The following is a 20,925-nucleotide window of genomic DNA, read 5'->3' on the forward strand; positions in this document are numbered from 1 at the left end:
TCTGGCTTCTGTCTGCAGACAGCGCGGTGACAGCCATTGCCCGTGCATCCTGGCACAGGTGGGCAAATGCATGCGGGCGAACCAAAATCACGTAGGGGAAAACTCCAGGTAGTTTGTGAACTCACATGAGTGGGGTCAGGAATTGAGGTTGCCATGGGAAATTGGTCTCAGGTCCCTCCTCTGGGAAGGGGGCTGGTGATAATGGGGTGGCCAGAGCTCCAAGGACCCAATGTCCAGCAACCTCTCTGCAAGTGCCCTTGCCTGGACGTGCTGCTTAGTCACGAGGCGCTCTGTCACCACCGTCACCACGGGGCTGGGACCCTCTGGTCCTGGACTGCTGGAGCCAAGACCCGCGGCCGAGGGCTGAAGTGCCACGTGCTGGGCTGCCCCTCACTGGCCACTCTGTTTGGGTCCTGCTCCCCCCCCGGGGTCTGACCAGGGCCACAGCCTGCATCCCAGCACGAGACTCACTGGACCATGGGTCACCCTGATATAGAACCCAGCGACCGCCTACGACCAGTGGGGTAAAGCCCAAGCCAGCCTGTGCCCACATCTCTGGCCCCCACCTTACCTGCCTCGCTCCCACCATCCGCCCTACATCTCGCTCAGTCCCACCTCCACACCTCTGCGCGTGGAGGTCTTCATCCAGTCCTCCCTCCACCAAGCACAGGTCCCGTGCCCCAAGGCTGCCTGCACCCCGGGGTCTCCCAGGGACCCTCCCCCTCAGGCCTGACCCTGGCCTGGCCTGCAGGCCACCCCCCCACCCCCGACCCCGCAATGCCTGGGCAGGTGAGCTCCTGGTAGGCTAGCCCGCCCCTCCTCCTGCTCCTGAGTCCTCACCCCCAGCAGGGGGACCTCTGAGCTCCTGACCTAGTCCAGGATGCCTCAGGGATGGAGTGCGCCTGGGGCCCCATTAGGAAGGCGGTTGGGTGGGTGGCTCACACGAGAGAGCCCGGGGCAAGTGCAGGAGGTACAGGGTGCGGGGCTCGGGGTAGGATATCCTGGGGGTACCCTGGACTCTGTGGGGCAGGTCTGCAGCGGCTCCGGGTCTGTGCTGAGGCCACCGCGCAGCCCCTCCAGCTCCACACTTCCTGACAAGCCGCGCCATCGCCCCTTTAAGAAGGGGTCCCGCGCCCCCTCCCCAGCTGGCACAAGGCCCCAGAAGCTGCGAGTCGAGCTAGAGAGGGGGAGAGACGCTGCGCAGCTGTTAGTCGGAGGGGCGGGGCTGGGCTGGGTGACCCGGGGCTGCCGAGCAGGGCGGGACAGAGGACTGGCTGGGGCTGCGGGGTGGGAACTGGCCGGCCGCGATCTCGGGTCTGTGGGGCGGGGGCGGGGCTGCAGCGGGGGCGGGGGGAGGCAGGGACTTCGGGGACCTGGGATCGCGGCAGAGTGGGGCGGGGCCGGGGGCGGGGGCTGGGGGGGCGGGAATGGGGGGAAGTGAAGGGCGGGGGCTGCGGGCCCAGGCGCCGGGCGTCCCGCGCGCTGGTGGCACCTGGTCCAGACTCGCAGAGGCGGCGCCCGCGGGCCGGGCCGGGCCGGAGCCATGGGCTGCTGCTCCGGCCGCTGCGCGCTCATCTTCCTCTGCACTTTCCAGCTGGTGAGCGGCGGCCCCTCCTCGGGCCCGGCGGTCCCAGCGCATTGGGGGATCCGGACGCCATCACCACACTCAGCCCTGCCCGCTGGGTCCGCGACAGCCTCTGGGGGCCCCCGACTGGGCATGGCTCGGACCCGCGCGCTTCTGCGGCCGAAGTTCCCCGCCGTCCGGGCGGGGTGGGAAGCCAGCGCCTTATGTGCGACCCCGACGGCCCCTCCGTGCGCCCCGCCGTGTGTGCGCGCGCGGAGTCCGGGCTGGCGGCGCGGGGCGTCCGCGGGGTCCGGAGCGACGCGGCAGGTACTTGGGAGCCGCTGGAAGTGCCTGTCGCGGAACAAAACCCTCCCCGCGGGAGCGCCAGGCCCCGCGATCTCCAAGTCCCGTGCGCGCGGCGGGGAAGGGGCGCCGCTGCGCGCGGTGTCCACACGTGTCAGAAGGTATGTGTGGCCCCGGGTGCGCGCGCAAGGAGCGTTGCGAGGGTGTGTGCGTGTGTGTGTGTGTGTGTGTGTGCGCTCCCTCTCCGAAGCCAGCACTAGGCAATGAGTGAGCGGTGGAGTCCAGTTTCTGAGACCTGACAGCCCCTGGCGGCCAGGGTGCTTGTGAATTTGGGAGTGTGTGTCTGTCTGCATGTCTGCCGGTGTGTCTGTGTAGGGGTGTGTGAGCCCCGCCGTGCCCACCCCTGACGCCCCCAAGCTGGAGGAGGAGGCCCCTCCCCTTTGCCCTGGCCTGGAGAGTCCCGGAGCGGAGAAGAGGGTTGAGCCTGTGCACAGGGCTGTGCCTCCCTGTCTTTTGTGTCCGGGCCAGGATACAGAGCTGGGCCCTCTGGATGCAGAGCTTTGTTGGAGGACTTGGGCATCCCTCTGCCAAGTTTCAGTTCTGCCTTTGGAGCTTCAGGAGCTCCTGCCGCCTAGGGGGAGGGGGCTAAACAAAGGTGGAGGCCCCTGGGCTGGGGAGGAGATGCTGGTGAGCCCCTGGGTCTCTGGTCTTAAAAGGGAAATGCTGCTTTGTCCAAGATCCCTGGGTGTGCTCCTAACTCAGCTGGCAGGGTGCTTCTCCGGAGCTAGAGGGCCACGGAGGAGGAAGGGGCTTGCTTCAGAGAGGCTGTGAGTAGGAAGTCCTCCTGCACCCACGGCCATGCACGGATGCGGGTCCTGTCCTTTGCCTGGGGGCAGGGCTTCTGTCCAGGCTGGCAGGGGGCAGAGATACACAGGCCCACCTGGAGGAAGGAAGGAGCTGCTGGAGCTTCCCTGTGGAGCAGGCTCAGTGCAGTGGAAGCGAGGGGCAGGGGTGGTGGGGAGTGAGGAGGGAGGTGGGCGGTCTGCGGGGTTTTGCTGGACAGATAAGCCTGAGAGAGGGCCCAGGGGCTGTTCCACTGGCAATAGGGAGCTATCCCGGGCCTTGGAGCAGCGGTGTCACTCACTGTCTTTTGGTGGATGGTACACAGATGGGCCCGCCACAGGCCTCTGGAGATCTGGCTGTAGCTGTGGGGGAAGGGCTATCTAGGCTTGAGGGCAGCAAGGTTTCGCTGGATGGGGGCTTCCTGCTGACTCTTTGGTCTCAGCAAGGTGAGCCCTAGGGCCAGGATGGAGCTTCGTCCCCATGCGGCCAGTGGTCACAGCTAAGGGCAGCGGACAGCTGCAAAAGGCCTTCTGTCCCGGCCGTGCACCTGTCCCTCCTCTGCCGGGTGCAGGGGGCAGCGGAGTAGGAAGAAGTTTGACGCAGCCCACCGCTCTGGTCACTATGGGGGGCAGGGCGGGGGAGCCGAGGGGAGAGCCATGTGGGGAGTCCTCTGCTTTCTTTTCCCTTTTTGACAAGCGTGAGAGTTTTCTTGTTACCCAACTATGGGACAAAGGCCTGAACGTCTCAGAGCCTTCTCCGTGAAGAATAGCGTGACCTTTGCCCGCTCTGAGCCAGCTGCAGCACCCTGAGGCCCTTTCCCAGGCTGGGCCCTGGCTCTGACGGGAGCCAGGGCCCAGCGAGGGGTTTGGGACCGGTGAGCAGGCCACTGGGGCACTGCAGAGAGCTGAGCCTTCCGGTACCTTGGCTTAGAAACGAAAAAGACGCCCCCACCAGCCCCACCCGTGCCGCCACCCTGCCAGCTGCGGGGGCTCTCTGGCAAGCCGACCCTGGGGGCCGCCCCTCAGACTTAGAGAGACTTCAGCAGCCAGGCTGCACAGCCAGGCTGGCCCTGAGTCTGGGCCTCACAGGACAGTGCCGGCGGCCGGTGATGGGCGGGGGTGGGGTAGGAAGGGGATGGGGGCACCCTCACTCCGCCTCCCCGCCCCGTGCATGGCACCCCGGGCGAGTTCAAGCAGGGCAGGCGTCCCTGCCCGTGGGTCAGGGGCTTCTGGGCACCGAGGGGAGGCCTGGGGCTAAGACCGAAATTTCATTCTGTCTAGAACAGGGGCTGTTGGCCAGCTCTGCCCCGAGGGCTGTGTGCGTGCTCGTGTGTGCTCGTGTGTGCTCGTGTGTGCGCACGGGTGCTCGTGTGTGCGTGTGGATGTGTGTCTCTTCTTCCTGCCCCGCGGAGCTTCCCACCACAGTGTAGGCCATTCACGCATGGCCCCTCCCCCTCCTTTTGCACCACCTTGGACCTTGGCCCACCCACCCTCCCTGCCCTCATCTGCGGCCAAGGGTCCACGTGGCTGTCCTCCGCGGAGACTGCCGGCGTGGAGTCGAGTCCAGCAGCCCGCGGCTGCCCAGTCAGGTGGGGCCGGGCTCTCGTGAGGCAGCAGACGCAGGCCCTCTGCCCTCAGATGCCTGTCTCCTTGCCCAAAATCTGTAACTGAGGACCTTCGATGTGCAGGCCTCCTCTGGGCACCGGGGGCCACGCCGAGATGGGGCAGCTGAGCCCTGATGGGCGAGGAGGCTCGTGCGGGGCTAGGCAGTGGCCTAGCCCAGGCGACGTCTGTAGACAGACGGACAGACAGACCCTCCTGCTGCCCCGGGTCAGTGCTGCTGACATCGACACGGAGTGGACCGAGTCGCAGGTGCGTGAGAACGCGAGGCACCTGGGGAGAAGCGCGTGTGGTGGGGCTCCCGCAGACACAACTGCACGCGGAGGACCCGGGTGAGGCAGGAGCGTGGCCCCGGGAGCTGAGAGATGCAGGGTCTCGGGGACGCGGCAGTGAGGGTCTGTTGGGGGGGGAGGGGCGGAAGGCAGGGCCCGAGCCCACGCGGGGAGGGAGCTCAGACTTTGTCTAAAGGGCGTGGGCGTCCCTGAAGTGGGGTGTCCCCAAAGGCCTGCGGGGGCTGCTGGCGCCCACCCGCCAGGGAACAGGCTTCCCTGGACACAGTCCAGCGGACTGGGGAGGGGGCTTAATGACTGCTCATCTTCCTGCCCTGAAGCTGGCCCAGTTCACTGCCAAGGTCTCCACCTTGTGCCGTGGCTCTGTACCTACTGTGTGCTTCCTCCCGTCGGGGAAGAGCATTCTGGCGCCTCTCCCTGGGGGTCCTGTCTGGCCACTCTGCTGGGGCACGCCATCGCGCTGGAAGCTGCCTGACGTGACGCCCCGCTGGGGGTCTGCTCCCGCCTCCCCACTCCGCACTCCCGCTGTCTTCTAGGGCAGACCCCAGCCCCCCGCAGGACATGCTTGGGATACCGCCTCCCCGAGACCTCTTGGAAATAGCTATTACCTGGTCCCTCCCCGAGACCTCTTGGAAATAGCTATTACCTGGTCCGGGCCAAGCACGGTGGCTGGGCAGTGCCCAGGACGCACCACAGCAGCTGTTTCCTGGGGACTGGCGGGGGTCCCGTGAGGGCTCCAGGACACAGGCCTGGAGCAGCGGAGAGGAGGGCGGGCAGGGGAGGGCCGAGCACCCTGGCTGCAGTAGGGGCTTCTGTGGCCAGCAGGCCTGGTGACCACAGGGCCAGTCCACAAAGGCTCACCTGGCTGGGCTCTGTCCTTCGGTGCCGGGGGCCACGTGGGAGGGAGGCTACCCCTCGCTGTCCCGTCCCACCCCCTCCCCCCGTCCCAGCCCTGCTGCTGCTGGCCTCAGCCCATCCAGTCCTGGGGAGGGGCATGCGGTGACCTCGCCCGCCCGGCTGTGAGACAGTCTGGCTTCTCCAGTGCCCGCCTGAGGCTGCCTGCTGGGAGGGGCTCCCCTCCGTCCTCCGCCCTTCAGAGTCCTTCCCACCCCAGGGCTCAGGGGACGGCCCCCGACCCCACCTGCTCTGGGTCCAGATGGCTCTCTCGCCTCTGCAGCCCTCCCAGCGGCAATGAGTGCTGGACACACAGTGGGCCCACGGGGACATTGTGGAATGCAGCCACGGGCTGTGCTGATTTGCTGTCCTTTCTCTGCCACCGTCCCCCCGGGATGTGCTGGTCTTCTCTGCCCTTGTTCGCCGCACCTTCCTTGCCGTGGACACAGATGGGATGGCATCTGGGGTGCAGTGGCTTCGGTCGTCCTTCCTCCTGGTGACGAGCTCGGCCCCACAAACGTGATGAGTGAATGAATGTGTGAGGGAAAGAACGAATGAATGAGGGAGTGCTTTCTGAAGTCACGACCGAGCTCAGATCCGGTCCGTCTCCCCTGCGTATAAAACGGCAGGTTTCTTAGGCATATCTGACCCCCTGGCGTTGGTCCTGTGTCGGCCGAGCCTGCAAGGTTGGCATCCACGGAGCGGGGGCGGGGGGAACGTCCTGGAAGGAGAGGCCCCAGAGCGGTGAGAGAGCCCCGCCGACGGGGAGGGTGCTGATCTGGGGGCCCAAGGAGCCCAGTGTCCCGCTCGACCTTCCTGCCCCACGTTTGCTGTTTGGCCCTGCGGCCCCCGAAGTTAGAGCAGCCCCCGTGTTCCCGTTCTGCAGGTGAGGAAGCTGAGGGCGGGGGCTTGTTCCAGGAGGGACACCCCAACGGTGGTGCCTCCAGGCCCGTCGACTTGTTTGGAGACTTTTGTTGGAGAGCCGAGACCACAGTGGGTGCTGGATGGTGGTGATCAGGCAGGAGCGGGACCTGGGGCTCCCAGGGGTCCGCCGCCCCTCACACGCCTGCCCTGCTCCTAGGTCACCGCCCTGGAGCGGCAGGTGTTCGACTTCCTGGGCTACCAGTGGGCGCCCATCATGGCCACCTTCAGCCACATTGTCGCGGTCATCCTGGGGCTCTTCGGCGCCATCCAGTACCGGCCTCGCTACATCGTGGTGGTGAGTCCGCTCTGCTCCAGCCCTTCTCCTGCGGGCAGGGGGGCCAGGATGACCGGCATGGAGGGCTTCAGTGACAGTATTGTCCTGGAAGCCATCAGAAAACCTGGAAAGGCCCGGATTTCAGCCGCACAGACCCCCAGGCTCAGGCCTTCCCACAGCCTGGACATCTGAGTTCTGACCTGGACATTGTGGCTTCAGGGCGGCTTCAGGGTTGCTTCTGGGAAACTGAGCTGCAGAGCACCTGCCAGGGGCCCAAGGCGGAACTGGAACCCGGCATGTCTCAGCACCCTCTCCCTGCCCGTGGTCCCATGCCCCCGAACGTCCTGCCTCTGGAGAAGCTCAAACGATGTGCAGAAAGTTTTGCTCTGAGCAGAGTAGCATTTTTGTTCAGTACAGATCAAAACTGGTCTGGATCAGGGTTTGCAGCAAACCCTCCTGTAAAGGCCGCACAGCCTCGTGGAAGGTACTGTCATGGCCCAGACACAGGCTGAGCAGTGCCGCACAATGGGCGGGGCTGCGTCTCAGTAAAACTTCACGAAAGCAGGTGCCAGCTGGCAGCCCTCCCCGCTGCAGGCAGCTCTCGGGGGCGATCTTTGGGGTGGGTTTTGGGGGCTCTGCCCTTGCTCGTCATTGGTTTGTGTGGCATGGGCCACGGGCACCTCTGGGCCAGGACACCAAGCTCGGGAAGTGTGCTCTGTGCTGGCTCCCTCCAGCCCGCTGTTCCCCATCTCCTAGGTGTTCCCCGGCCCTGCGGGGGCAGGAGCCTTGTCACCCTTTTGGCACAGTGTGGGACCTCTTCCCGGTGGGCTCAGGGACGCCCTCCGCCTGACGGAGCATCCTGGGCTCCAGACTCGGGGAGCAGAGCCCCCCACCCTGCAGAGGCCTTGTCCTCCAAAGGGGAGGTGCAAAGTTACATTCCCCCCCCCCCCCCCCCTCCCCCGCCCTCTCTTGTCTCCACAGTACGCAGTGTGGGCGGCCGCCTGGGTCACCTGGAACGTCTTCATTATCTGCTTCTACTTGGAAGTGGGGGGCCTCTCAAAGGTGAGTTAAGTCATGGGAAACTCACGCAAACGGAGGGGATCTTGGCGAGGGGCCGGGGGCACTGGATGTGTTTGCTTGTTTATTGCGCGGCTCCCCGATGGTGGCAGAGGCTGGGTCTCTTCATGGTTCTGTCCCTCGCACCCTGAACCGTCCCGGCCCATAGCAGCGGCTCGGTAAAGTTTTTGGGGGAAGGATCAGTGATCTGATGGATGGATGAGGGGCTGTGGGCATTGGTTGGCAGGTGGTCTCCAGCTGGTAGTAGATGCACCAGGGAAGGCTTCCTGGAGGAGGGGGCCTGGAACCTGGGCAGCACCTGGAAGGAGAGTCAGGGCTGGGGAGCCGGAGCAGAGAGAGCAGCCTTTGCAGAGGGTGCAGGTGGGAACACCGCCGGGCGGCCAGGCAGAGGGCATGCCGTCCTCCTGCCTACCCTCTGGGCTGCTCCTTCAAACGCTGACAAAGTGCCCAGGTCCCCCCTGCAGGGGAGGGGACGCCTCATCCAAGCCATGTTCTGGGAGCATCCGTGTGAGCAAAGCCAGCCTATGCAGCTGATTCAGGCGCTTCACACAAAGCACTTTATTTCATCTTTGCCCAAAGCTCAGAGGGCAGTCTAAGAGCCAGGAGTGGGGTGGCACGGGTGGGCAGCGGGGCAGATGGCCCCTGCTTCCTGGGACCACATCTGGGCAGCAGTGGGGGAGACAGAGGTTAGTTCAGACACACCCGAAATGGCAGCGTTGGCCTGAGATGCGAAGGAGGGGCCCAGGGCACCGTTAGAGTGTGTCCTGGGGGGTCTGTCCTGGGCCGGCAGGCCTTCCTGGAGGACGGGGTGTGAGCCGGGGGCCCATGGCAAAGCACAGGGAGGCCTTCCCTGCAAGGGAATGACTGGGAGGGCCTTGGTGCCCCCTGCTCCCGACGGCTGGAGCCCAAGGGGCCGGGGCAGGGGAGGCGGGAGGGCAGAGTACCCCTTGCCCTTCTCAGGGAGCCCATCTGGGCTGCAGTGGGTGGGGTTTGGCTCTATCCCTGGTGCTGACCTGGTCCCACCCACCCCCCACCCCTCCCCCAGGACAGCGGGCTCCTGACCTTCAGCCTCTCCTGGCACCACTCCTGGTGGCGTGAGCATGGCCCGGGCTGCGTGCACAAGGAGCCGGCGGCCAGCCTGGGTCCCCCGGACAGCCAGGCCCTGGTGCCAGGCACTGGCTGCACCCTGGATCATGGCTACGTGGAGGCCCTGCACAGCGCCCTGCAGATCCTGCTGGCGGTGAGTGCGGGGGAGGGGAGGTGGGGGCGGGGGGAGGGGCTCATCCTGCTGTGGGACCAGGTCTCAGCCTTTCCTGTGAGGCAGAGGAGGTCCTCTGCAGGGGGCAGGGAGCCCCTCTTCACACCATCCCTGCCGAGAGGTTAAGGAACCGCACCCCCACCCCCACCTGTGTGGCCTGGGCCACCCGCTCCGCAGAGTGGGCTCAGAACCAATTCCAACCCCAGGGCTGGTGTGAGGATGAACCGAGGGGACAGAACCTGAAACTTCTGATGATGCAGTGGGGTCGGGCGGGCAGGTAGGACCCTCTGTGAGGGGGATCAAGGTGAAGCCTCCTGCAGTCCCACCCCCCCCCACCCTGGAGGCAGCGTGGCAGGGGAGGAGCCCTGGGAGCTTCTCCACAGCCTCCTCCAAGTCAGAGGGTCTGTTTCCATACCCGACAATCTGCCCGTGGGGGCCAGGGGCGGGGGAGACCCAGCCTGGCCTGCACGCCGGCCCCTTCCTGCTCCTGCGGCATAGAGAGTAGGGGTGTAGATGCCGCGAGTAAAAATACAGGATGCCCGGTGAAATCTGAATTTCAGATAAACAGCAAGTTTTAGTGTAAGCGTGTTCCATGCCATGTTTGGGACATACTTATACTAAAAATGGTTTCATTCTGTATCCGAAATTCAAACTTAGTCGAGCATGAGGTGTTTTGTGTGCAGCTCCAGAGAAGTGGTCAGACGGGAAGGGCCGGAGCGGGCTGGGCCAGTGCCTGGCAGCCCCGGCTGACTCCAGGGCTCGGGCAGGACGGCTGTGGCCACTGGAGGGCGCTGGTCAGACCCGGAGGCTCCTGACTGCTTGCGTGCATGCAGGCCGACGGCCCCGTGTCCGCGTGGATGCTGCGTTTATAGCACGGATGCTCTGCGCCCACAGCTGACGTTGGAAACTGAATGCCAGGTCTAGGGCCTTCCCTGGCAGGAAAAACGTGACAGTTCGGGTGCCTCTCGAGCTCCCAGGGCTCCCTCCCCTCCTGCTCTTACAGTTCCTGCAGAAATCCAGACTTTGGGGCATCTGGGTGCTGCCGGTCCCTCGGGTGCTGGGACATTCTCTCTCCCACCATGGCTTATTCACTGAGGCAAAAAGAGGGCTCTGGTTTTCCCAAAATACTTGGGAACCTGGGTGCATTCCTCGAAAGGAGAAAGAACCGCTTGCCAAGGATACAGGTCAGAGCTTCTGAAATCACGTACAGAATCTGTGAAAAGGCAACAGGAAGGAAGCTGGAAAAGAACAAAGGAAGATTCTCCTGGGCGTTTCTGACTGCACGTGACGGCAGAGACAGAGACTCCTCACTTTTATCCTTCATCCCCAGGGATGGGGGTTTCTTTTTGTTTAATATAATGTTTATTTTATATGGGGGTATATTTGACTTACAACACTGTGTCAGTTTCAGGTGTACAGCAAAGTGGTTCAGTTACACGTGGACATAGATCCATTCTTTTTCGGATTCTTTTCCCGTACGGGTTAGTACACAATATGGAGTAGAGTTCCCTGTGCTGTACAGTAGGTCTTCAGGGAAATGCCGGCTTCTAGATACCAGTCAGCCCTCTGCTGATTGCTTTTGAGGGCCCAGGAGCAGCAGACCGTTGGCTGCACAGCCGGCCGGTGCTGGGGGGCGGGGCGGGCGGGTCTGAGAGCCTCACGGAGGAGCTGGGCCGGATCCCCAGGGGCCACGGGAGGGGCGGTGGGCGGGCAGAGGTGTGGCCGGTGGGGCGGCCTCCCCCAGCGCCCCGCCCAGCGAGGAGGAGCAGGGCTGTGGAGGAGTTTTCAGCACCTTGGCCAGCTCTCGGGCGTTGGGAGGCGGCGCAGGTTTGCCTTGCAATGGCAAGGAGACAGGCACAGAGGAGGCCCCTGACCTGCCGCCTGGAAGGACGGGCTTCTGAGCCCTTCCAGCTCCGTCTCCTCCTTCAAGGCATATGGGGCGTCAAGGGAGGCTGCTGGGTTTGTTCTTTGGTGAAAGTAACCGCCCTGAGGTCTTGCCACTGCTGATGGGAGGCCAGTCTCTCCTTCCCGTGGCCCTTTGCCCCTGCAGCTGCGCCGCTGGCTGGCTTCCTGTGCCCTGCCCCCCGCCCCGGCTGTGGTCGCCCCACAGACAGACCCCAGCACCCTCTCTCCGAAGACCTGCTGCAGCCCCTCCATGGCAGGCACCCCCCATGAAACATCGTTTCTGCTTACTCCCCTGATCAGCCAGGGTCCCAGCGAGACAGTGATGATGCATGCACTCGGCTTAGGTTAATTCCCGGGGGCAGGGGAAGGGGCTGTCCTAAGCGTAGGTGCCACGTCGGGGACCCCACGGGATATCCCCCTCCCCTGGGGCTCGTGGCTGAGCTGTTGCCACCCCAGCCTGAAGGGAGGTGGGGAGGAGTTGTGCTGGCAGGGAAGGGGCTGGGGGATACGAGCCCTTCTTCTCCCCCTCCCCCCTCCCTCCAGTTTCCTGCTGGGCTCCCCATGGGCCAACCCAAGCTGGAGGGCGCTGGTGGACACCGGCCACACCATGCGGGGTAGGGAATGTGGAGGGGGTGCCTGCAGGGGCAGGTGGGGCCCCTCTGACCCACCACTACTGGAACCTCACTCTGTGCTATGTCCTCGGGGTCGAGACCACCGCTTGCTATGGGGGTGACCAAAGACAATAGGTGATGCCCCAGAGGATGCAGGGCTGACCTACAGGGCAGAGAGAGGCCAGAGGGCATGACCTCGCAGTCCTGGGCCACCTCTCAGGTTTCCAGCTTCTGTGGAAGAGGCTCCCCTCCCGGATGAGCTGGGGCGGGGCTGCCCCTCCAGGGGTCCTGTGAGCACACAGGGCTGTGGGCCTTCCGCGAGACCCTGTGGCTTGAAGATACATTTTGCTGCCCACTCCGGGCCGCCCTGTGCATTGTCTGTCAGCCCCAGCAGAGGTCAGGGCTGGGCCCCTCGTGCTCATCAAAGCGGATGCAGTAAACACCCTGCGTGGAGTAACTCCCCCTCCCCCGTGCTCGCCATCACCCGGGCTCTGGGCAGGGCGGCCTTGCCCCGTCTCAGCCGGAGCCCTTTCTGCCGCAGTGGCCCTGGCGCCCGGGCGTCTGTGGGGGTTTAATGCAGGCCTGCCCTCTTTTCCCTGAAGTCCGAGCATCCTCCTCTGAGGAGCCTGGCTAATGAACGTGTGCCAGACCAAGCCCCCAACCCCAGCCATCCCCGTCCACTCTGCCCAGGGTTGCCCGCTGCACCAAGTCCTCGGTCTGTCTCCCCTGCACTGCCGTGCAAACCGTGAGCTTGGCTGGCTCGAAGCTTCTCTACCATGGCTTCCCAAGGAGGAGAAGCCTGGCAGTTGTCTGCTTACGGCGAGAGATGCTGGGGAGGATGGCTTGGCTGTGACAGGGTGTCAGCCTGTGGGCGCACGGTCGGCCTGGGGGACCTTCGGGCTGCAGTCGTGTGTCTCCCAGGGCTCCTCTCTGCATCTCATTCCCCCGTTCAAGCAAGGGCTCGCTCGGCCCCACTGGGGAGTGGACGCCGCCTGTAACTCCAGAGCTAAGGAGGCTGGCAGATCACTCCCCTCGATCAGTGTTACAGACGAGGACACCGAGGCCAGGAGGGGCAGTGGCTGCGTGGTTGGGACGCGCTGGGGCCCACGTCCCACGGTAATGCTTCTGTGGCTCCCGGGGCCTCACCCCGAGTGACCTCTCCATGTCTTTCAGCTTATGGGCTTCGTCTGTGCCTGCCATGTGGGCAGCGCCGTCACCGAGGAGGACAGCTGTAAGTGTGCGACCACCAGCCTCCTGCAGAATGCTGTTAGTGACCTGCTGGCCCCATCAGGCGGTGGGGGAGGGAAAGAGAACCCGAGGGCTGGCCTCTTAAATGGGTCCCCGTGCCACGGAGGTCCTGGCCTGAGCAGAGACAGGGGAGGCCCTGGGCTGTGGGCACCAGGGGTCGGTGCACCCCCAGCTCCTCCAGTCTGGGGGCTCCTGTGCTGAGGGGCTGCCCCCACGATCCGCACAGATGTCACAGGCGGAAGGCTGAGCTCTGACCTACAGAGGAAAGGCCCCCCGCCCCGCGCCCCCTCGCAGCTGGGGACCGGCCCACCTTCAGGCCCGGTGCTAGCGGGGACGCATCCGAGCGGAGTTCGCACCCCCCCCCCCCCCCCGTGAGCCCTCTTGACTTTTCCTCTGATACACAGCATCAACACTCGGGTGCCCTCACCAGCCCTCACCACCCCAGGCTCTGACGGGGTCTCGCCGGGGTGGGCCGGGGCTGGGCGCACCCGGGGGGCCCACAGCTCCTGCGGGCAGAACCTTCCCTGGGATCTGAATCAGAATTCAGAGCCTCTGTTCCCAGAGGTCAGGTGGCCGTGGGGTAGGCGGTCCACGTGTCCTTCAGAGACCAGACTCAGTCCTGGACCAGCCCCCAGCTACCCTCGGTCCTGGTGCTGGGCGGCCCCAAGCCATCACTCAGCCCACAGCCGGCTGGGAGGAAACAGAAGGGGCTTCCCGTGTCGGTTACATTAAAACGTTTTAGGACAGGAGCCAGCCCTGGGGCTCAGAAACGTGTTAGCTTTGCCCAGCAAGCCCCGGCCGCCCATGTGCTGTGCGGACGCAGCTTTGAGGCGCTGTGATTGGGACAGCCCGGCAGGGCACGGGGCAGCCCCCCGATGAGAGCGCCAGCATCCTTTGAAGCTTTGCATCCAGCGGGAATTCACCCTCTGCTCGCCAGTCTGGGCAGCCCGCGGCCCCTCCCACCTCTGCGTCACCTCCCGAGTGTTTGCACTTGGGAACGTTCTCCGCTCTGCCATCCTGTCCGTTGTTTGGGTTTGTTTTAGTTGGGTCTTGGTTCCTTTCAGTTGATTTCATTGGTGGATTTGACCCATTTCCTCTCTGCCATGTCAGAGAAAAGCCTTCCAGCCTCTCGTTCGCGCAGGCATGCCTGTAAGCACGGCCGCAGAGCCTGCCCCGCTGGCCTGGCCAATCCAGGTAGCATAGCCGCCAGGCTCCTCTCCTTGGGGAAACCTCACCAGGCGTCTGTCTGCCTGTCCATCCATCATCCGTCTGTCTGTCCATCCCCCGCTTTCCCACTTGCTCCATGCCGGCTCTGGGCCGGGTGTGGGGTGCAGAGGCTCTGGGGCTCGGCCTCCGTGCCCAGCAGAGTCTGTGGGAGTCGGGGCTGAGGGGACGCTGAGAGGCCACCACCCAGGAGAGCGACAGAGCGGTTTTCCTGGGTCTCACGGTGGCAGGAAATTTGAGGAGTTGGTTTCCTTCCTTTGGAGGATCAGACTTCTTCCCTCTTGAAAAGCAGTGCCCATGGCCCCGACCACCCCAGGCCTCCGTGGGGGTGCCTGGGCCACTGGCCCCCCTCCGGAGCGGCCTGCGCCACGGGCCCTGGCGCACATGGCGTCCTGAAACTTGGGGTCAGCAGGGGTGGCTGTGGTCCTCCTCCTGGCAGAGCTGAGCTTCCTCCGTCTCACCCAGGCCCTCAGGGTCAAGCCTGCCCTTCAGGGCCACACCTGTGGCCATCCCTGGGGACCCTGGCCCTCTCGGTGGCCCCCCCAGCCCTTCTACCCTATAGGTGAGGCCCCCTCATCAGCTAAGAGCCATCAGAGGTAGCAGGCGTCCAGCTCCCGTGATGGGGGAGAGGCCTCGCTCAGACCCCTGAGCCAGGGCAGGGTATGTGGGAGTTGATGACCCGGGCACACAGGCTGGGAGAACTGGCCAGGCTGGACACGCCTCTGGGCTTTCCCCCTGGCCGTGGAGCTGGGCGGCCAGAAGGACCTAGGGTGAGCCCCTCGCTCCGCTCCCAGTCCCCCGGCTCAAACCCCAACGAGATGTCTGCGGCCAGAGTCAGCTCTGCAGGGACAAGGCCCCCAGCTGCCTGCGTGGGGAGCCCCGGTCCTGGCCGGGCCTCGCAGAAGCCCAGCCCCTCCCCGCGCCCTTTTCCGAAGGCCAGGAAGCCCTCCCCTTCTTGGATTTTGTCCCATTTGCTCTCCAAGGGACGAGGGCACAGCAGCCCCGCTGACCGCTGACTGCGCCCTCCTTCCGGCTTCTCTGCGCCTGCTCACCCCCACCTCGCCCCGCAGGCCGGCCGGCGGCGTAGGTGAAGAGCACCCATCCCCCCCCGCCCCCCGCGACCTCCAGCTTCGGTGACCCACGCCAACGGTGAGGAGCCTCCAGGCAGCGGACCTCCCTGCCCCCGTGGCCCTGCAGGCGCCCCCAGGGTCTGGTGACTGGACGTGAGCCAGGGCGGCAGGGCCAGCACCAGGCCGGGACGGCTGCAACCTCTAAAGAGTTTGTTGTTTCCTTTTCCTAAAAACACAAAAGACACGAGAAAACGCCTCATCCCTGGCCCCCGGTAGCACTGGGAATGCACTCCATCTACAGCAGGCCTGCGGCTGCTGGCCAAGGAGCCCCGTCCCTCAGATGCCCTCCCCAGGGCAGCCTGACCCCCAGGGGCTGCACACGCCCATGCTGGGGCGGTGGCGGGGGGGGCCGGCCAAGGGGCCTGCGAGACGGGGAGAGGGGGACCCCCCCCCCGCGAGGGTCCACGTGAGCCCATGGCGACCTCCACCTGAGCGCGGTGGGAGTTAGGGTTAGGGCCCCAGGTGCTGCGGCCGGTGGGACCCCCGGGGTGAGGGCTGGGCTTGCCCGGGAGCCCACAGGGCAAGGGCTTCCTGGTGAAAAGCAGAGAGCCTGTCCGAGCCCCCGGGATGCAACAGTCCTAGTGCGCGTATCCCAGGGTGCCCACAGTAGAGGATAGAAGGGAACCTGGCCTCCAGACCGCCTTCCCTACCATGCAGGACCTTGGTGGACAATTACAAGTTCAGTTTCAGAAGCAGCCCAAGGCTAGTCCGTTCTAAAAGTCCTTAAAATGCTGAGAAGTTAAGAACAGGGGACAGGGGAAAGGGTGAGGGGTGGTGGGAATGGCCTGCAATGGGCCTGGCCGGCCGGCTGTGCTGCCCTACTGGTGAGGCGAGGCGGGGAGGGGGTGGGCAGACGCTTGGGGCAAAGGTGGTGGAGGGGGGGCTGGTGGATCTGGAACAGAGGCTCTGCTGCACACCATCCAGGGAAAACCCACACTTTATTTTGACTCTTCCGAAGCACCCACACACAGGGACAAAGGCTCCCACCCCGCACGCCAAGCCGCCTGCAGCTCCTTCTTCCACGCTGGCCTGGTCAGAGCTGGACGCGAGCTCAGCCGTGCTCAGCAAGCCACCGAGTGGGTGCCCACGTGGGGCCGGTGCTCACAGCTCCTGGTGGGGAGGAGGGCCGAAGCGGCAGCTCCCGTTGGCTTCTCCCCCCCCGGCTGGGGACCCTCAGCCCCCAGGGAGTTCCCTTCCCTGCCACTTCTCCCCCCGGAGGATTCTTGGAGAGACCTTGGGGCTCAGAGCCTTTGAGAACCCTGAGAAGGCCACGGCCCCTGCCCCCACGTGAGCATTGGAGCGTCCTGCACCCCTCCCCCACCCACCATGCACTTCCATCAGGCCTCAGATCCCAGGCTGAGATCCCCTGCGGGGTCTTATGCTCAGGCAGACCCCAGCGCTTTCTCCTAACAAAGGCATCGTGCATTTCTTCACGTGCCTCCAAAGACGTCCTCCCCTTGGCCTGGCTGCTGCCACGTATGCCCAGCTGGACAGGAGGAATTATCCCCCTCGACCACTAGGAAAACCAAGGCAGAGATGCGCTTGAGCAGAGCGGTGGTGGCCCCCCGGGCGCCGTGCTGAGAGGGATTCAAAGCAAATACCTGCGCATCGGGGGCGGTTTGGGGTTGATTAGCACTGTCTGCCAGGGTCGGCCCTGCGACAGGATCGCAGGAGCGGCGTGCTTGTGGTCACCGCCCAGGCCAAAGGCTCACCTGGCCTAGGACAGGAAGGTGCGCACGCAGCTGCGGATGGGGGCCCTGCAGATGGGGCACGGCTGCAGGCTGGGCGCGCACTCGGCACAGGCCAGGTGGCCGCAGGGCACGAAGACGACGGCCACGGCGCGGTCCAAGCACACCCTGCACGTCCGCTCCTCCCGCAGGCGCCGCAGCTGCTCCTCCACATCCGCATCCCGGGCTCCTGGGGCTTCGAGAGCCACCGGCACCCTCTCGGCCTGGGCTCCACCTGGGTCTCCACAGCGGGGACCTGTGACATCGCCCCACACCCTGACCTCCACCCTCCGTACTGGCCGATGGGGGGGCGGGCCAGACCGGGAGTGCCCGCCCCCCACCGCACGATGCAGGAGGGCCGGCCCCACCCCCACCCCAGGTGGGCCCTCACCCTCACCTGCCTCCCTGGCGCCTTCCACCTGGGCCTCTCTGCTGGGCGTGGGCAGCTCGGGCCCTGGGTGGACGGGAGCTGTGGGCAGGTAGAACAGGGGTTAGGCCCAGGTCCCCAGGGAACACGAGGCCTGGCCCAGAGACAGCAGGCCACAGGTGAGCCCTAGTACCAGCCCGCTCCCCCACCCTCGGTGCACCAGGATCCCAGAGCCCACTCTCCCCCAGGACGCTCGGTCCATCCAGCCCCTCGCGCCATGGCCCTGGACGCTGTGGGCCGGGCCCGTGGGGGCAGCGAGGGGAGGCTGTGTCCAGAGGCAATGAGCAGGGAGAGGTGGGCGGTGTCCAGAGAGGTGGAGGTACCTCTGGCCCCTGCTGCCCGGCCCCCGTCCTCTTCCTGGAGCAGGTCGGCCACCAGCTGCGACGTGGACACGCTGGTCGGCACCACTTGGCGGTACTTACGCTGCAGCAGCCCTTGCACCTGGCCCCGCCCAAAGCCCATCCGGAGCACGGCCTGCACTGCTGGGCACTGGCTCCACGCGGGCCGCTCCTGGCCGCCCCCGGCACCTGCAAGGCAGGGCGAGGGGTGCTGGACCGAGGGCAGGCAGGGGCCGGGGCCTCGGGGTCCCGGCAGAGAGGCCCTGTGGCCATCACAGCCACTCCATCCGTGTCCGAGTCAGGGCTGTGTTCCCAGGGCCTGTGTCAGAGGTGCCGCCGCGCCGGGAAGATGGAAACCTGATCACCAAAGCAGCCATGGACAGAACTCGACTACGTGCCAGGCGCTGCTCCCGGGGCGACACACAGACCCCTGTTTAATCCCAGTCAAGGCTGGCACCGGCCCCATTTCACAGCTCGGGGCACGGAGGCTCAGAGAGCACAGTCAGGACCTGAACCCTGGAGCCCCTCGGACCCTGCCCCCGCCCACCCCCGGCCCGGCACTGATGGAGAGCAGAGCTCCGCGCCGCCGGCCCCTCTGTGCTGGGGATGGCGGTCCGTCGGCTCTCGCCGCCCCGGCAGAGGCCGCCCGGTGCACGGCAGCCTCTCCCCCGCCACGCCCCCGTGCCAGCCTCGGGGTTGGCTGTGCGCACAGCGGCCAGCTCAGGGGTAGCAGGGGATGGCTTTGGCCTCCCTGCAGCCCCGGACACACACGCAGTGCCTGTGTGAAGCCCCCCGTGAAGCAAGCCCAGGCAGCAGCCTTCACTCTCCCTAATGTCCCGTGGCGGGGATACCCAACGGCCCGGCCACAGTGCGGGAGGGAGGTGCTCCAGGGAGCCAAGCTCAGGCTGCGTGTCCCGGCTCACCTGAGGGGGTGGCAGGACCTGCGTCTTCTGGTTCCTCTGAACGGTCCTGGAAGGAGCCGGAGAATACCTGTGCCCCGAGCAGGCGGAGGAGCAGGGGTCAGGGGGACCCTCACCCCCCACCCCCCACCCCCCAGAGCCCTGGGGCAGGCAGAACTCACCCAGGAGCCCGGCACGCGGCAACGAGACTCCTGGACCCTGCAGACAAAGTCCCTTCCTTTTGTCCGGAGCAGGAACTCACACCTGAGGAAAGCGGGTTCAGAAGGCCCGTGGGCAGTGAGCTGGGGCCGTCAGAGGAGCCCCGCGCTGGCCAGGCCCCGCCCCGGGGACCCCTTGGGCCGGGGTCGTGCCTTCTGCCCCCGCTTCCCCCACCGCCCCTGTGGGGGCAGCTGGGGCTCCGGGGGGGTGGGCGCTTGCTGAGACGCTGCTGTGGAGACAGACCCTTGAACATCAATGGAGAAACATCAGAAGCGCCGTCCCCAGAGCGTCCCCCGCACCCCGGGCCCTGAGACCCGACACCCCCGGGGCTGGGGAAGGGAGGCTGGCCCGCGCAGCCCGTACCTGGGGAACCACCTGGCATGCTCGGTCCAGGGGTCGTCGCCTTGCTCCCAGCTCTGCAGACCCCCGTAGCAGGAGAAACACCTCACCTTGTCCTGCTGGCCTGGGATGGAGCCAAGACACTGGTCCGGACCACGCCTGGTCCCTTGCACGGCCTGGTGAGTCCCCCAAGGCCAGGGTTGGGCGCTCCCAGGTGGCCTTCCCTTCTGGGGCAGGGGCTCTCTGGGGTTGCTTGTGAGCCTGGCAGGCTCCCACGGGCCTCCGCCACCCCTTTGCCCAGCGTTCTCCTCAGAATTCACGTGTACCCCATTTTCTCGACAGTGGAATACGGGTAACGATGTCTGGGGACTTGCCAGGATCGAGGTGCATGTTGGGGAAAGGGATGCAGGGGGCGTCCACAGTATGAGTGGAACGGTGGGGGCAGAGCCCTGGTGCCTCGCACCCCGCACCTCTGCCCCAGGTGCCCCCTCCTCAGGATGGATTCCCAGTGACGGAGAGAAGGGGAACTGTCTGCCGCCAGACTTGTTTTAGGGGCTCATGACTCCACTGGGGGATGCGGACCCTCATCTCTGTACCCCCGAGGCCCTCGCCCCTGCCTCACCCCCTACGATCAACAGATTTGGGGCAGAGACCACAGATCAGGGGCTGCTGCAGGCGCGTCCCACTACCGGCCCTCCAAGAGCCTGTCCCTGGACTCCCGGGGGCCCTGCAGATGCCCCCACACCTCCCCCTCCTCCTCCTGGCCCCCATCCCATCACTGTCCCCACAGCCCAGGGCCAACTCTTCCGCGCTGGTCTGGCCTCTCCCCAGGTGCCCGTGCATGTCGGAAGCGCAGGAGAGGCTGCGGGGCGGCGCGCAGGCGTGGGAGGGCTCTGGGGACCCTCCCTGCCCCGGGGGCCGACGCCGTGGAGAAGGTAGAGCCCAGTCCAGAGGGTCTGCAGGGGCGCCGGGGCCCCTGGGCTCACCGGTGTGGAAGAAGCCAGCGGCGGCCAGCAGCTCCGGCGGCACCACGGCGCTCAGCGGCCAGTCGTAGAAGGAGGCCAGCCGCATTTCCTCAGAGCCCATGCCCGGGAAGGCAGGCCTCGCGGATGGGGCGTCCCCGGCCCCATCTTCCTCCTCCTCCTCTGCCAGGGGGCGCAGCTGGCCCAGGATCTGCCCGTCCATGTGGTCCTGGCCTCCCCAGGACAGGGCACTGTCGGGGCGCTGGCCCTGAAGGTGGCCACACGGAGAGCGGGGTCGGTGGTGCCCCCAAGTGGGGCGGCCGCCAGCTGCACAGCGGCTGGGCTCCAGGCCACAGCACCAGCACTTGGTCCCGTCCTCGGGCCCCATAGAGAAGACAGCAGCTGTGACAAGTTCCGTGGCAGGGATGGGCCCCTGGGCAGCCGGTTCTGGAATGTGTTCCGCCAGCCTCCCCAGAGCTCCTGACCCCTGGGCCCTGCCTGGGCGCAACAGCGGCTGGGCAGGCATGGTCCTGCCCCCCAGATGCCCCGGGTGGGGGAGCGGCCAGGGGACTGGGGGTGGGGGCCGCTGGGGCCCGCCACTTTCTGGAAGGGGCCAGCGCGGCAGCCTGTGTCACATGCTCGCTGCAGCGGGAGTGTCACAGGGCTCCGGGGCCACTGTGAGGGCTGCGGTTCTCACTCTGCTCTACAGGGGAAGGCGGGGTGCCTTGGCATGAGGGGAGGGGCCGGAGCATGGAGACCCACCCAAGGCAGCAGAGGGCCGGTACTGGCTCTGGGACTTTGGTGGGGGGGAGGGGAGGGGGAGGGGAGGGGGAGGGGGAGGGGAGGGGTG

General features: G+C 66.0%; 2 protein-coding genes across 2 annotated transcripts; one reads left to right on the forward strand and one right to left on the reverse strand.

Annotated features, from left to right (window-relative positions):
* The first annotated feature begins 1,543 nt into the window (after positions 1-1,543).
* NKAIN4 (sodium/potassium transporting ATPase interacting 4) lies at positions 1,544-15,171 on the forward strand. The gene is made up of 7 exons (XM_024128643.1): positions 1,544-1,597; positions 6,595-6,732; positions 7,693-7,773; positions 8,834-9,028; positions 12,736-12,793; positions 13,875-13,959; positions 15,018-15,171. Exons 1-7 carry the CDS (start codon positions 1,544-1,546, stop codon positions 15,169-15,171), a joined length of 765 nt encoding a protein of 254 aa, XP_023984411.1.
* A 1,710-nt stretch (positions 15,172-16,881) lies between these two features.
* Positions 16,882-20,601, reverse strand: BIRC7 (baculoviral IAP repeat containing 7). Its single transcript, XM_007111942.2, has 6 exons — positions 20,100-20,601; positions 19,138-19,237; positions 18,738-18,819; positions 18,580-18,625; positions 17,289-17,360; positions 16,882-17,126 (listed from the first exon to the last, which is right to left on the reverse strand). Exons 1-6 carry the CDS (start codon positions 20,599-20,601, stop codon positions 16,882-16,884), a joined length of 1,047 nt encoding a protein of 348 aa, XP_007112004.1.
* Positions 20,602-20,925: the final 324 nt, after the last annotated feature.

The sequence above is a fragment of the Physeter macrocephalus genome, chromosome 14 (genome assembly GCF_002837175.3).
Source record: "Physeter macrocephalus isolate SW-GA chromosome 14, ASM283717v5, whole genome shotgun sequence".
Lineage (NCBI taxonomy): Eukaryota > Metazoa > Chordata > Mammalia > Artiodactyla > Physeteridae > Physeter > Physeter macrocephalus.